A 13,496-nucleotide genomic window follows, 5' to 3' on the forward strand; every position below is an offset into this window, starting at 1 on the left:
CCATTTTTTAAACTTCACTTCTTTATAGATTGTTGGTAAAGATACGCTCTTCCTAACTGATACATATTAATAGTAGCCACAATTAAATTGACAGTAAAAAGGCTGTAATTCTTCGGTTTGATCACCAAAGAATACCGTGACCATATAAAACTAGAAATCGAAAGGGAAAAGCATTGTGGTATTGACAAGGATTCTGGTGGCCTAGTGACGTCGCCCAATCCAGCTATTACTAAGCCCTGGAAAATTAATTATAAGGTTATTCACAATAGATAAATTTGTCTGCATTCGTTGGACAATCTATGCGTACTTTCTAAAGTACGGCGAAAGGCGTAATAGAATATGTATTTTTATAACACAATGTTTTATCCTAATGCATACAGTTATAGTTGGTGGTCAAAATATTATTATGTTAGCAACTACTTGAAATACTAAAAATCATTGAAAACATAAGGCTTGTAATTACCCATTTAAATGCTGGTGCCCAAAAAAATATTGTCTTTGGTCCTAAAACAGAATAGCAAATTTAGTGATTGCTTGACTCGTTTACTTCAAATAAGGGTGGCGCTACGGTAGCGACCTTTTTAACCCCTTGTCTGTTATAAAATCTTTAGAAGAACGATGTCAAAAAAATCGCATCTGTGGACCCCGCTCCTGGAGCTTGATTATACCGTGACGTACCTTCTGTCGTATTTTTTACAATTGTATATCGTAAACTATATCTTTCCTACTCAAACTAACACAAAATATCAACAGAAGAACAAGGATGGCATACATCCACATGTTTACATAACAAAAACGTAGCTACGAGCGTCTCTAGCGCTTTAAAAAGTTACCGTCCAACGTCTCGATTTCGCGCGCATCGCCGACAGCGTCATTGGGTTTAGTCATCGATTTTAGGAATGTTTTACAAAGGTTTCATATGTCTTTTATTGTTTTAACGATTCGTAAATGAACACTATGCTTTATCATGACATCTGTCATCAAATAAATGTAACAGAATTCATCCTGTCAGGTATCCAAAGTTCAAGAGGTACTTTTTTCAAGTGCTTTTTTTGTTGTTTCATTTCTCGTAACATAAAAACTTCTTACAGCCAAAACTCTTTTGTAGTCAAGTATAAGAACCGAACTTTAATATAAGTTAATAACCTAAGCCACTTGGATTGAAGAATAATTAACGGTCCCTATTTTTTGCCCGGCGCTCGGCCGCTCGGAATGGCTAATGTTTTTGTAAGCCTTGTATTTAAAAAAAAATGTATAGGAATGAATGGTTTTTATTATTTAATGAGTTTGTATATGTATTATTGTAAATACAATAAAACCTTTTTGTATGAATAATTATTTATTTATTTATTTTTAACGAGTTTTGTACAACCACTCAAGTGCGGGATGCCATTTTGCAAAAATCGGGTCATGTGCGGAACCGGCTCCCGGTGCCGCCGCAGTTGGGGTTTTTGGCGGTCCATTATTTTTTTAAAGTCGATTATCTCAGATTCCTTTAACAATAGCACATTTGCAAGTTTATATATTGATAGATAATAAAATACTCTATGCCTTGTCAAAACATGGTAATATTTAAATAAATAAAAAACAACTTGTAAGTCAAAGCAAATGTACCCTTGTAATTTTTGTTACATTTTGTCTGATAATAAAAAATTAAAACAACTGTTCAGTGAGATTTTAATATTTATTGATCCTTTGTTACACTCTTCTTACGAGAAAATAAAAACATCATACCCTCCCATACATATTTTTTACACATTCCCTGTTTATTTTTTTGTACAAAAAACTACCCACTCAATGTGTCATCAAAAGTGGGCCACTTAAATCATGTGGTTATGTTGTTATCTTGATTTATAGCTAGCCTGTTTTTTCCTTAACATGTCATATAAGTTAGAAAGAGGAAGGTTATTAGACCGTTTTATAAAGCGAACGCAAAACCAACGACTGTTGATCGACCGGGAGCCGGTCGCAACGCACATGCCCCTGAATGTGGATCGACCGGCTCCCGGTCGTCCCGCACTTGAGTGGACAATGAACTAAAAAAAATTGCTCACCCTGATTTCAAGCTAGAATTACTTATTTATTGCAAAGTAATTTATGACTAAGATATCTTTTATATATTAGCTTGTTTCATAACGATTCGAACGATATTAGTTATACAAAGTAGCTCCCTACAAAATTTTAGAGATATCGTCATTGTTTATAACTCGCACGGTTTCGCGCTGACCACGCAGAATGGCCTTCACAGATGCGCGAAACCGTGCAAAATGGCCGCCACAGCTGAAGGGGTAAACTGTAGACCTCGGAGCAATTATTAACAAGCCGTTAATTGACCGTTATAAGTACCTACTCGGGCACTTGCATTGGTTTGAATCTGTTCCTAGCAAGTATTTTTGAAATATAATTTGCTGCTTATAGCTGGACACTTTTAACTTTAAATCACGATTCCTCTTATATTCAATGCATTGTTGTATCAAAAAAAGTAAGGGAGTTTAGTGCCAAGTTCGCGCCATATATTTAAAATTTCCTCAATATACTTAATTTCCCCAAGTTTTTAGATTTTCTTATTTAAAAAATGTTTATTCAAAGTACAGACCTGCTGGATGTTCCCATAATGGACGAAGCGGTTGGGGTATAAATCTATCTGCTACGGAAATAATACCTTTGTATATTTTCGACATTTTGCACACAAATTATTTTATAGTAGGATCCATTTTCATTCATTTTCATTAAATATCGTCTGGAAGGTCTGGATCATTTATTTAATTTAAAAAATACTCAAATATTTACATTTATTCATTTAAAACATTTGTCAGTCGTTAGCTGACATAGTATTTTCAAGGTATTTTTTTTAATGTTCACAAAAGAAGGAGAGGAATCATGGAGGAAAACAAAAAAAGGAAGAAAATAACGAAAAAAAGTTTTATTTTTTAAAAAGTGTAACATGCGGATACAAAATATCAGATAACATACTTAAATGTACATAAAAATATTATAATGACTAAAATGAAATATGACAAGACATTAGGTACACTTGGTAAAAACAACTTTGGTAAAAAAATGACTTAATTTTTGCTGTTCAAAGAATGTTAATAATAATTATTATCGTTTGTATGGCACATATAACTAGGTACACATTTTTAGTGGAGCATAGAATATACTCAATTTGTTGTTGAAAGTGTCGTAACTAGGTTAGTGTTAGATAGGCTCTTCCTAGCCCTATAAAAAATATTACAAGTGCATAGTGGCAGTTTAAAAAAAATTCATCAAATTTTTAAATAAACACTGTAAGTAGGATGTAAATAAATGTGTAAAATATAAGGGAGCGTTTAATTATATAGCTGCTGTTGCTGTATATTAGGAAGTAGAAACTATTTATTATTTTATGATAAGACCTAAACAATACAATGTTGTTCCTTGTATGATCTGTGTATTGTTAAAAGGCACTGACCTCTATAACTATACGCTATAGAGGTCAGTGTTAAAAGGACAAATACTGCACGTAAACCCGCAAAACAATGCATGTAAATGCTAATTTAAATACTGTTCTAAAGTAATAAAACGGAATGAACATTTGAGGAAAACTTGTGCATTAGTTATAATTATACGCACAAATATAAACACAATGACAACGGAATAAAACGTTAATTATTTAAAAAAAAACAAAGATTTTAACAATTTAGAGATTCCCAAAAAATATGATAAGTAACTATTAATTTCTAAAAATATAGGTAGTTACATATTCATTTTATTATAAAAAAGTATAAAATAATTTGTGCATCTTAAATTTAATTTTAACTAGGTACCTAAGTAACTAATAACTAGTTAGGTAGGTATAAAGTAATTACTTACTTTATATTTTGTGCTTTGTAATAAGTGCTGATTATGAATAAAAAGATAAAATATAGGTATTGAACATGACTTAGGAAGTATAAGGAGTAGGTAAATTCGAATTATTTAGGTAGGTAGTTAGTAGTAGTAACTAGAGATGCACCGAATATTCGGTTCCTATCCGGTATCCGGCTTATCCGGCCCTTTTTTACTATCCGGCCGGATACCGGATGGTAATGTACTATCAGGCCGGATACCGGATAGTAAAATTGGTAGATTTTATAAATAGAATCGAAATAAAGACAGTTGTAATTGAAGCTTTTTATTATTTTTAACGAAATTTTTTTTCACTGACACGATAAAAGTGTCTCTACCAAGAACTGTGACCGCGCGAACGTTCACTACGAAACAAGTCAAAACCTGCACTTCACAGGCGGCGTGCCGGTGCGCGACACGCACCTACGAAACTCAAAATGCCGTCGGCCGAATATTCGGCGGCCGGATACCGAACATTCGGCTGGTGGTCAGGCCGAACATCCGGTATCCGGCCAAACAACTATTCGTTGCATCTCTAGTAGTAACGAAAAAGGAAGAATATAACATATTTGTGTAACATAGGCAACCAGATTATGGTTTAAAAACATGAATAAGAGAAGTAGCTTTCTTGATGGCTTGTATTATCCAAAAAAGCGGTTATTCCTTCTTTTCCAAACTTCTCTGATAGCTAAATGCGCGGTAGCACTGCACGGCATTAGCGACACCTAGCGAAAAATTACACAGTGACAGAGCGTAATTAATCGGACGAATAACCAAGCAATATCTCGTCCAGATCAATCCCGTGGCCGCTAATGTGGCTGATTGTGTTGGCGATACTGTATCTAGCGGTCTGCGGTATTCATCTAACGAAGCTGCAACTAGAGCCTGAAAATGGTGGATACATTTAGAACTAGTAGGGATATTCACAAACGACTTTCCAGTTTCTACAAAAATATAAAAACACACTTATAAAAAAATAATCCCAATTTGATTGCATCGGAAAGTCGTTTGTGAATCATCTTTTAGATGGATAATAATGAATGTGTTAACTTTTTACCTTTGATTTTCGAACCATCTAGTCTAAAAGTTATTATGGCTGTAGGTATTATTGAGATGGGATGGGATGGGAAAATTATTTTATTATTATTTATTAAGTAACGTTTACAATCTTAAGACAATTATTGAATATAAAATCATTTGCTAATTTCATAAAAAAAATATTAGTAAGTACCTAACTACCTAACTAGTATGATTTAAATTTTAAATGAAATGAACTTTGTATATCAAACCATTGGTTGTAGGAGACGCGGGTGTGTGTTATCTAGATTAAGATCATTAATTTATATTATCTAAGTACTTAAAGCAATTCAAACATCACAATAAACGTTTGTTTGCATAACAAGTCACATGATTTCTGTATTTCAATGATAATATACTATCATACACATACATACCTATATGTAAATGAACGAATTTTCCACTTGCCTTATACAAAATATATAAACTGAGGTAGAAGCAGCATACGCGAAAAAACACGTTCGTCTGAACTCTGAAGTCAGCTAATTAGCCGGGTTACGACTTACGTTGCTATCTCTTTTCGGCTAATGGTTAAATGTATATTCTATCTTTGTCTCACCATGGAGTACTCGAATGCATGTTTGTGTGTAGAATGTTTAAGAGATACTTTAACTGCTAGTTTCTTCGCATCTTAGAGTATTCATACTACTGAAATATATACTCTAAGGTTCGCATATACCGCTTCTACGTCATTTTATATGTATATTGTATTCTAAGCCACATGCAAATATTTGAATCCATGTTACAGGCGTGCCGTATCATGCACATAGCACATGCATAAAAAATAATGGATAAGAAAGAAAAGAAAATATTGCAATAGAAAAATATATTTTCTAACCATAAAAAGGTGTTACAAAAATAGTCCATCTTTTTCAAATCGCTTTATTTAACATGATTTTTAATTGATACAATTTCACTTAGAGTATATATACTATCTATAGAGTGCGAACAACCAAGTGGGAACAGTAGGCACAGGTGGGAACAACACGACGTTCCCGCCGCGAGCGCTCGCAGTCGTGGTTGAGTGCTCACGAAGTGCGTTGCTCTGGATTTTTTTTCATATTACGAATAAACATGGTGAAATGTGCTGTTCTATCTTGCAAAAACGATACTAGAAAATACACAAAATTGAAATCCACTATCACATTCCATCAGTAAGTCGATTGTTATACTTATTTTTATGAAAATAAATCTAGCATCGCGGGGGTGAAGGGTAGGTGAGAGGCGGACACGCGCAGGCTTGCTCGCGCGCCTCACTGCCGCCACGTGATCGTAGTGATGTGACCTGACCAACGCTGTACTCGATATAAAGTTTACTAGAAGAACTATATTTTAACAAATTATTTATTTAACTTAAAATTTAAAACTCTTTTAAAAATGTATTATAAATATATTTGTGGTGTGTTTTGTATGATACACTTTCTAATATTATGAATGCGAATGTAAATGTAAAGTATGTAATGTTACGATATATTTTCTGAACCGCTAAATTGATTTTGAAGATTTTGATAGTAGAATGGATAAAATTAAATAAAAAAATTATTAATATTATTTATTATATTATCATTTTAAATTAATAATTATTTCTTAATATTTTTTACCATTTTTAAAACATTATTATTATGGTTTGATTTATTATTAAAGAAATAGCACTAAACCTGATCTTTTATTTTATTAACTTTATTATTTAAAAAGTACTCACGTTTTTCTGATATTCCAATTAAACATATTTTTTTAAAGTACTTATAATTAATACAAGAAAATTTCATATATAATATTAAATATTCAAATGGAATAAACAAACTTTATTCAGTTGGTAGACAAATTTAAAATTACATATTTATACTTTATTCGTATATTTTTCCTTTAATAACTTATTGAACATAAAATTTACTTATGATACATATTTATTTACATTACTTATCGACAGTTCAACACGCAATTGATACCTACCCATCCCTATTTGTCACACACACATCTATATAGTATCTATAGCTCATCTGCCTACGATGCGCAATAAGCAATTTGTGTAATACACTCGCTCTATACTATTGTAATATATACTCTAAGCAATTTCATAATATATAGAGCATTATTTAAAATAATTCGTAATTATAAAAAAAAAAATAATAATAATTATTTAAAAATGTTGCCGCTTTAAAGAAGGTTATACCTACCTATTTAAGCTTTATTTGTTTTAAAAATTAAAATACTTTTTATCTTTATAGTTGACAACAATAAATAAGTTTTTTTAATACTTTAAACACTCAATTAAAACAAATTTAAAGGTTTGTGCGTGGCATATCGAAATTTGAATGTCCTATGTATATATTATACTTTTATCGATATTTTTTTTAGATAGTAACTAGTTACTTAAATAATGCTCTATATATAGTTATTACGTATTGATATCTATCACAGATTGTCGAAGATTTAAAATACATTTTCGAGCACCGTTATCTTATACTATTCTGCACATGAGAGCTCTATACATTTATATACTTAATACCTTATGATGAAATGCAACTACGTTAACCCTTTGAGCTTATTCAAAAATAAATTACCTATCTGAGATTGACCCCTACTAATAATTTGTACAATGAATGTTTGATATAGAACTATTTAACATTTCAATGGAGTGATTTTAACTTGTCCTTAATTTAGCATACAATGATTTTTTAAAAAACATGTACCTATTGTAGAATCTATTGTGGAAACAACTGTTTCTAAGTTTTATATAATTTAGGTGTGTTAAAGTTAAAAACAAGTACAAATGTTATCAATTGACCTATGAATAGTCCTACATCAAACGTGAATGAAATCCCTGTTAATCGTATGAAAAATCATTTGCCCGCTTTCTTAGCTTGTTCATATTTATACGCTCTACCAATTTGGTATAGACTTGTCATAGCTACAAACACGTTAACCGCGAATAGACTATAGTTTTTCGGTATGATGACGAGCGAGTAACGTGACCATATGATCCCAGTGGCGGCTAGCGATGCTGATTGTGGAATGGATAGGGTCTCGACAGGGCGCTGTAAGTCTCCCAAACCGGCCAACACCAAACCCTGAAATGTGTTAAATGTGATGAGATATATCGTGATTATGAGCAAATGGTACCTCTTATTAGTATATACTGGCAAATATTTGAATTATGTTATTTTAACTTGATTCTTTTGAATATGAAGATGTCTATTAGTAATTTTGATTTTTTTGACAAATCAAGCAAAGGGACAGGGCTACCTGATGTTAAGTAGTCTCCACCGTAAACCCTTGTAGCATAACAGGTGCTTTGCCGGCCTTTTAATGATCAGAAATAGTAACCTTACCATCATGAGACTCAACAATTATGACCTCAACAAGCAGAATATGATTTTATTTGTGTGCTAATGAGTTAATGTCAGCTTGTTTATGTTATGTTTAATAGTGTTGCAATTTGAAAGTGTTAATAGGTGGTGATGGAATTGGTTTTTATCACCATGTAAAGGCAATGATGATATCTTTTTAGTGACCTGTGGGCGAACAAATGAATGGTGATCAAATTTTTGTTGCATGCATGATACACATTTGGACATGCATCAATAGCATTATCAATTATCTGCCAGTAATTATATTATGGATTTTGAAGGGAATAAACATATTTTGACTTCATCCTCAGTTGCAACACTAATATTCAGAGGACCCTTTTCATTTTATAACAATTGGATATTATTATCAATTCAAATAATTGTGTTAGTAATATTGATATGAAAATTTACGGCTGATTATTGGTTTGACCTACTACTAATAGACACATGAGTTAAACAAGTGTGTGCTAATCAGTGTTATTTGCTTAAATTATCGAAAACTATATTAAAATGATTATAATCAAAATCTCTTGATGAAGAATTAAATTTAAAGTGTTTTAAAATTCTAAAATTACGCATTTGAATAAATCGCCCTTTACAATGTCGCACAATATGGTAACCTTGAAAATATGTTATCGATAAGAAACACTTACCCATTTAAAGGCTGGAGCCCAGAAAAATATTGTTTTTGGACCTACAATTATAAACATTTGTAATTAATAAATGATTTAATAAATACAGTGACGATTATGGATAATATTAAAATAGTAAATGTTATACCTGCTTCATGTTCCCATAGTGGACGTAATGTTTGAGGTACGAATCTGTCTGCCAATAAAACTACGGCCTTGTATGCTTTCGACATTTTTACAGTGATTTATGTTATTAATTTTCTTATTGAAAATAACAAAATTTATTTAATTTTAGTTGGCCGTGGTAAACCTGTCGCCTATCCCGACGAGACCCTATCTATTATTCTATTTATGTCAAACCGCAAACGTCAAAATCGTTATCACAATGACAGAAAAATAAAGGAGCAATATTGACGCCGCGTTCAAAACATGGCAAAGTTAATTTACATTTGCACTATACAAAATATTATGTTTAAATTTATTTCCAATAAGTTGTATTACAACTAGATGTATTCATTAGAAGAAAATGTGTACACCAAGGATATTTGATTTTTAACGTTGTTCTCAGTAAATGGACTAAAAGGTAGATGCACATCTCTACCTGTTTACAAATTTATTTTTAAGTAATTTTAAAGCATTTTTGGAAACGACTTGATTAATCTGAGTTTATAGATATGATTATAATCTATATTATCTTCATATTATCATAATATTTCGTATGAGTTACACCAAAGAGTTTAATGTATTTTATAGAGTTGCACAATCAAAATTCGAACCAACGATTTATTGAACGCATTTTTTGGAAAGAAAACATGGGTGCGGGCTTGCGCGTGTGAATGTGTCAGTGTAATTTATTTTCTTATTTTCTTTGTTTTACTTTTTATTTTAATGTTATTATTTAGTTTTCATTCTAATTATAACTAGTTCTATTTCTTCAATGAACTTAATAAAATAGTTCCGGGTTGAATATGGGTACGAGCACAATGGGTAGTGATTTACATTCTGATAAGCAGGACAAGCTTTTGAAGCTCCAGGCTCGAAAGAAGGAACTCGAGCAGATGTTAGCAGCTAAAAATGAAGAGCTATACAAACTTTGTGTTCAAGAAGTTCAATTAACGGGTGTTATGCCACCTGAAGCTCCTCTGAGCCCAGAAGTGCCTCAAAGAGAAAGATTAGGCAGTATTCGGAGTGTGGATCGATCTACAGACGGTACTGATGTTCAAGATGGCTCTGATAGCGCTTCTAGACGGATTAAAACTTCTACAGATCGACATGATGCGGAACACAGTTTACGTAAGAACATCTCTCATCGATTATCGACGCCGTCCATTTCCGGTGTTTCTTCTAAAAACGTTCACCCCAGGCAAGTACGACGTCCCGAAACTAGTTGTTCTAACTTTTTTCCATCGCCGCCACAAGAGCGCAACCCGGAAACGTTTTCGATGCATCCTTCTCATACCTATCCATCATTAGCTAGTCGCCACGAAGGTTTGCCTAGTGATAATATACATAATGAACTGCAGCAGGGTCCAGTGTACCGCCACCACACTATGGCAACAGAATATACTAACAAAATATATTATAATGGTCCTACAGAAGCTCATAATGTGTCTCGGTTGAGAGAAACACACTTTAGTTCGAGTCACCCAGATATAACCACTCATTATTCGCATGGATCAATGGCTCAGCATCCCATACCTCCACAGAATGGAATGCGAACAACACCATTATTATATCAATATGCGTCACAACTAAAAGCTCAAAGTCAACATCTAGGTGCAGTAACTCATCACCACCAAATGCCAGTTCAACCGAAGAGACGACAAGATGGCGTTCGCAGAAACACATTACAAAGAACTCAAACTTACCACCTAACTTCTCACAGTGATTATAACCATCACTTGGAGAATATGACAGATGCATATAGACCGCCACCATCGATTTATCAGCATAGGTCTCAAACAGACATACAAGAGCAACCAGTAGATAGAATACATATTCCGATGGAGAGGAACATACCTGTCCCCAATACTTTGCCATTAAGAGAACGAAACACAATCAGGAATCCCCTGCATTTGCAGCTGCAGGTAACAACTGATGATTATGATGATAGGCGGCAGTGCCACGACCCTCTCAGTCCAGTCAGTCAAATGTCAGGGTATTCACAAAACTTTGACTCGGTGAGCATGAATAAATTCTCCCCTGTCTCTCATGACACTAAGTTAAAAGAGAAACAATGGTATGAAACGTCTTTAGATTCACCAACGCGAGAAGTGCCGACTCTAAAGAAGAGCGCAAGTTTGAAACGAATGCCGAGTATAGGTAATTCTCAGCCCTACGAAATAATGATATCATCGGGGCGGCATACAGCTATGCATAGTCCGAATCATGTACCGAACAGTCCACCAGTGTTATCGCCGAGCGCAATTTCTCTGGAATCGCCGAAAAACTTAACAGTAATAGAACAGGGTAAATGTATACCGTACAGAGAAGAAACGAAGCCGTTTGAAATGTCCGATTTCTACAAATATTCTACAAAGTTCCGGCAATCTAATGTTCCTAAAGCGCCCCCACCTCATCCAGTACAAAATGTTAATAATGTGTACAACAAATTGCCCATGGATTTGCCACATTTTAGTCAAGATCATTGGCATGGAACAAATAAGTAGCGTAGTTTGTAATGTAAGTTATTTGGTTTTTGAATGCTTTTAATGCATTATTTAGTTGGTTATAAGTACTTATAATTTAATTTCAACAGATCTCTGCTATATACTCTGTATATTTTGTAATGGGTTTAAGGGGATTGCATTTAATAATTCAATTGAAATCTATTAGACAAGTGTGACTGATGAATATAAAAAATATATACTGTGATAATTAAGTACAGCATGTACACCGTGACAATAATTCATAATAAAAAAAAACTGTTTTGATTGTACAAAAAAATAAACATGAAATAAAAAGGGAACTGTATTTGTATATGATTAAAAATTAGTTTCTAATTGATTTAAATGTGTTAATATATTATCAGGGTAGTTACAATGCAATAATTGCTTTATCACTTGTTGCTGTTTCTCAATATTTTTAGTATGTTTGATAACTTTGCCTATAAGGGTTGAATAAATCCCACCGCTTAATATTTAATATTGCCAATTTATACATGTATTTGCACTTTGCTATAGTATAATCTAATTTTTATTACTCAATTAAGAAATTGTTTCATGTGATGTTCAAAATCAATTGAAATTTGCCCTTAGATAGAGATTAGATAGATAGAGTGCCTTATGATTGATAACTTTAAAAATGGTTAAAACTAATTGAAAAAATGGTATTGCATATCAATGTGAATTTTTCGTAAAATATGAAATACTAGATATTTGTAAACTAAACTCAAAGAGTGATCATCATCTAGTTTTGAGTAACTGTACTATATTATTTGTTTTGGTATATTTCACATACTTTGAGTTATATGTTTCATAAGATTATTGCATAAAGTTTTGAGCAATTACATAAATTCTATGTTGTGTTAGTGTAATGTAATAATTTTGGTAACAATCAGAATTTTTGTTTCGAATTGAAAATATAATACAAATGAATATTTCTAAAATTAAATCAGTACTTTTAACACAAATAATATACTTATGTTGATACTTACAAAATGGTCATAATATTTTTTTTTGTGATAAATTTTTATAAATAAATGTCATTGCACTTTCAGCAAAATGAAAGTAATGTTTATGTATGCATCTATAACAAATTAAACGCCTCTTATAATACTGATACTAAGACTTAACAAAAACTTGCCAAGAAATAATGATAATTGCCTTGACCTGTCGTCCATTGCTAATTTCTACCTAGAATACATAATATTGTATATAATTTATAGTTTTAGTAGATAGATGTATAATTATTATGATGTTTTGAAGCAATTGAGAATTGCCATGTGGAAAAAATAAATATTTTTGTACATTGATTTAAGTCAGTGCAAATGCACAGTTTGATGTATTGTAGTTTTAATAAAGTTATGATTATAGTTAGTCATCTTTTTTATTTACCTTTTGATTCAATATTTATTAAAAGATAATCTAATCTTGCACTTTTATTATAACTCTTATCGCTTTGGGTTTGTCCATTGATTACAAGGATTTGATGTCGCAGGCGAGTCTGCGTCTTATTTTATTATTTTAGTGAACCGTGATATAATTTACTAAAATAAAAGTAGGTACCTACAGCTTTCTGACAAAATAACTTCATGACTTTATGAGGGTTTTCGGTTGTGATGATAGCTTATTTTTAAATGCTTTATTTTAAGAACCGAATTAAAAAAATATATGTGACGTCTTACTACGTGCGAACATGAAGATCGCACGTGCTGGTAAAATAAAGTCTACTCCACAGTCTACTGACCACACACTGACCAATAAAAAAGGGGTCATAGACTCATAATCACAGAAGGTATACAGGATGTCCCACAATTGAGTATTGGTATACTAAGCGCGAAGGGACTTGTAGTTTTGCATACACTGAACACGTAAAAAATACTTAAACAATAAAATTACGGTAAAATTTT

At 32.4% G+C, this 13,496-nt stretch overlaps 3 protein-coding genes across 4 annotated transcripts; 1 reads left to right on the forward strand and 2 right to left on the reverse strand.

The window, feature by feature from the left end:
* Positions 1 to 14: 14 nt before the first annotated feature.
* Positions 15 to 2,681, reverse strand: LOC123701026 (mitochondrial pyruvate carrier 2-like). The gene is made up of 3 exons (XM_045648437.1): positions 2,597 to 2,681; positions 464 to 504; positions 15 to 236 (listed from the first exon to the last, which is right to left on the reverse strand). The coding sequence occupies exons 1-3, from the start codon at positions 2,679 to 2,681 to the stop codon at positions 15 to 17; spliced, it is 348 nt and encodes a 115-aa protein (XP_045504393.1).
* Positions 2,682 to 3,890: 1,209 nt separating this feature from the next.
* Positions 3,891 to 9,262, reverse strand: LOC123700684 (mitochondrial pyruvate carrier 2-like). 2 transcript variants are annotated; one of them, XR_006752637.1, is made up of 4 exons: positions 9,075 to 9,262; positions 8,948 to 8,988; positions 4,413 to 4,752; positions 3,891 to 3,982 (listed from the first exon to the last, which is right to left on the reverse strand). XR_006752637.1 is itself a non-coding variant. In XM_045647966.1 (3 exons), the coding sequence occupies exons 1-3, from the start codon at positions 9,157 to 9,159 to the stop codon at positions 7,788 to 7,790; spliced, it is 354 nt and encodes a 117-aa protein (XP_045503922.1). In that variant the 5' UTR covers positions 9,160 to 9,262; the 3' UTR covers positions 7,311 to 7,787. The 2 variants fall into 2 exon arrangements, 1 of the variants encoding a protein (XP_045503922.1); XM_045647966.1 differs by lacking the exons at positions 3,891 to 3,982; positions 4,413 to 4,752 and adding an exon at positions 7,311 to 8,015.
* Positions 9,263 to 9,739: 477 nt separating this feature from the next.
* On the forward strand, positions 9,740 to 12,183 carry LOC123700682. The gene has a single exon (XM_045647964.1). It carries the CDS (start codon positions 9,895 to 9,897, stop codon positions 11,593 to 11,595), a length of 1,701 nt encoding a protein of 566 aa, XP_045503920.1. The 5' UTR covers positions 9,740 to 9,894; the 3' UTR covers positions 11,596 to 12,183.
* The last annotated feature ends 1,313 nt before the right edge of the window (positions 12,184 to 13,496 follow it).

Source organism: Colias croceus, chromosome 20 (genome assembly GCF_905220415.1).
Source record: "Colias croceus chromosome 20, ilColCroc2.1".
NCBI lineage: Eukaryota > Metazoa > Arthropoda > Insecta > Lepidoptera > Pieridae > Colias > Colias croceus.

Bases quoted from the DNA above. Each gene is read 5' to 3' on its own strand.
- LOC123701026 (XM_045648437.1), bottom strand. From the start codon at position 2,681: ATGTCGAAAATATACAAAGGTATTATTTCCGTAGCAGATAGATTTATA. The intron at 505-2,596 runs GTCTGTACTTTG...ATTCTGTTTTAG, and splicing joins ATTATGGGAACATCCAGCAG to GACCAAAGACAATATTTTTT. The intron at 237-463 runs GTAATTACAAGC...TTAATTTTCCAG, and splicing joins GGGCACCAGCATTTAAATGG to GGCTTAGTAATAGCTGGATT.
- LOC123700684 (XM_045647966.1), bottom strand. From the start codon at position 9,159: ATGTCGAAAGCATACAAGGCCGTAGTTTTATTGGCAGACAGATTCGTA. The intron at 8,989-9,074 runs GTATAACATTTA...TTATAATTGTAG, and splicing joins ACTATGGGAACATGAAGCAG to GTCCAAAAACAATATTTTTC. The intron at 8,016-8,947 runs GTAAGTGTTTCT...AACACATTTCAG, and splicing joins GGGCTCCAGCCTTTAAATGG to GGTTTGGTGTTGGCCGGTTT.
- LOC123700682 (XM_045647964.1), top strand. From the start codon at position 9,895: ATGGGTACGAGCACAATGGGTAGTGATTTACATTCTGATAAGCAGGAC.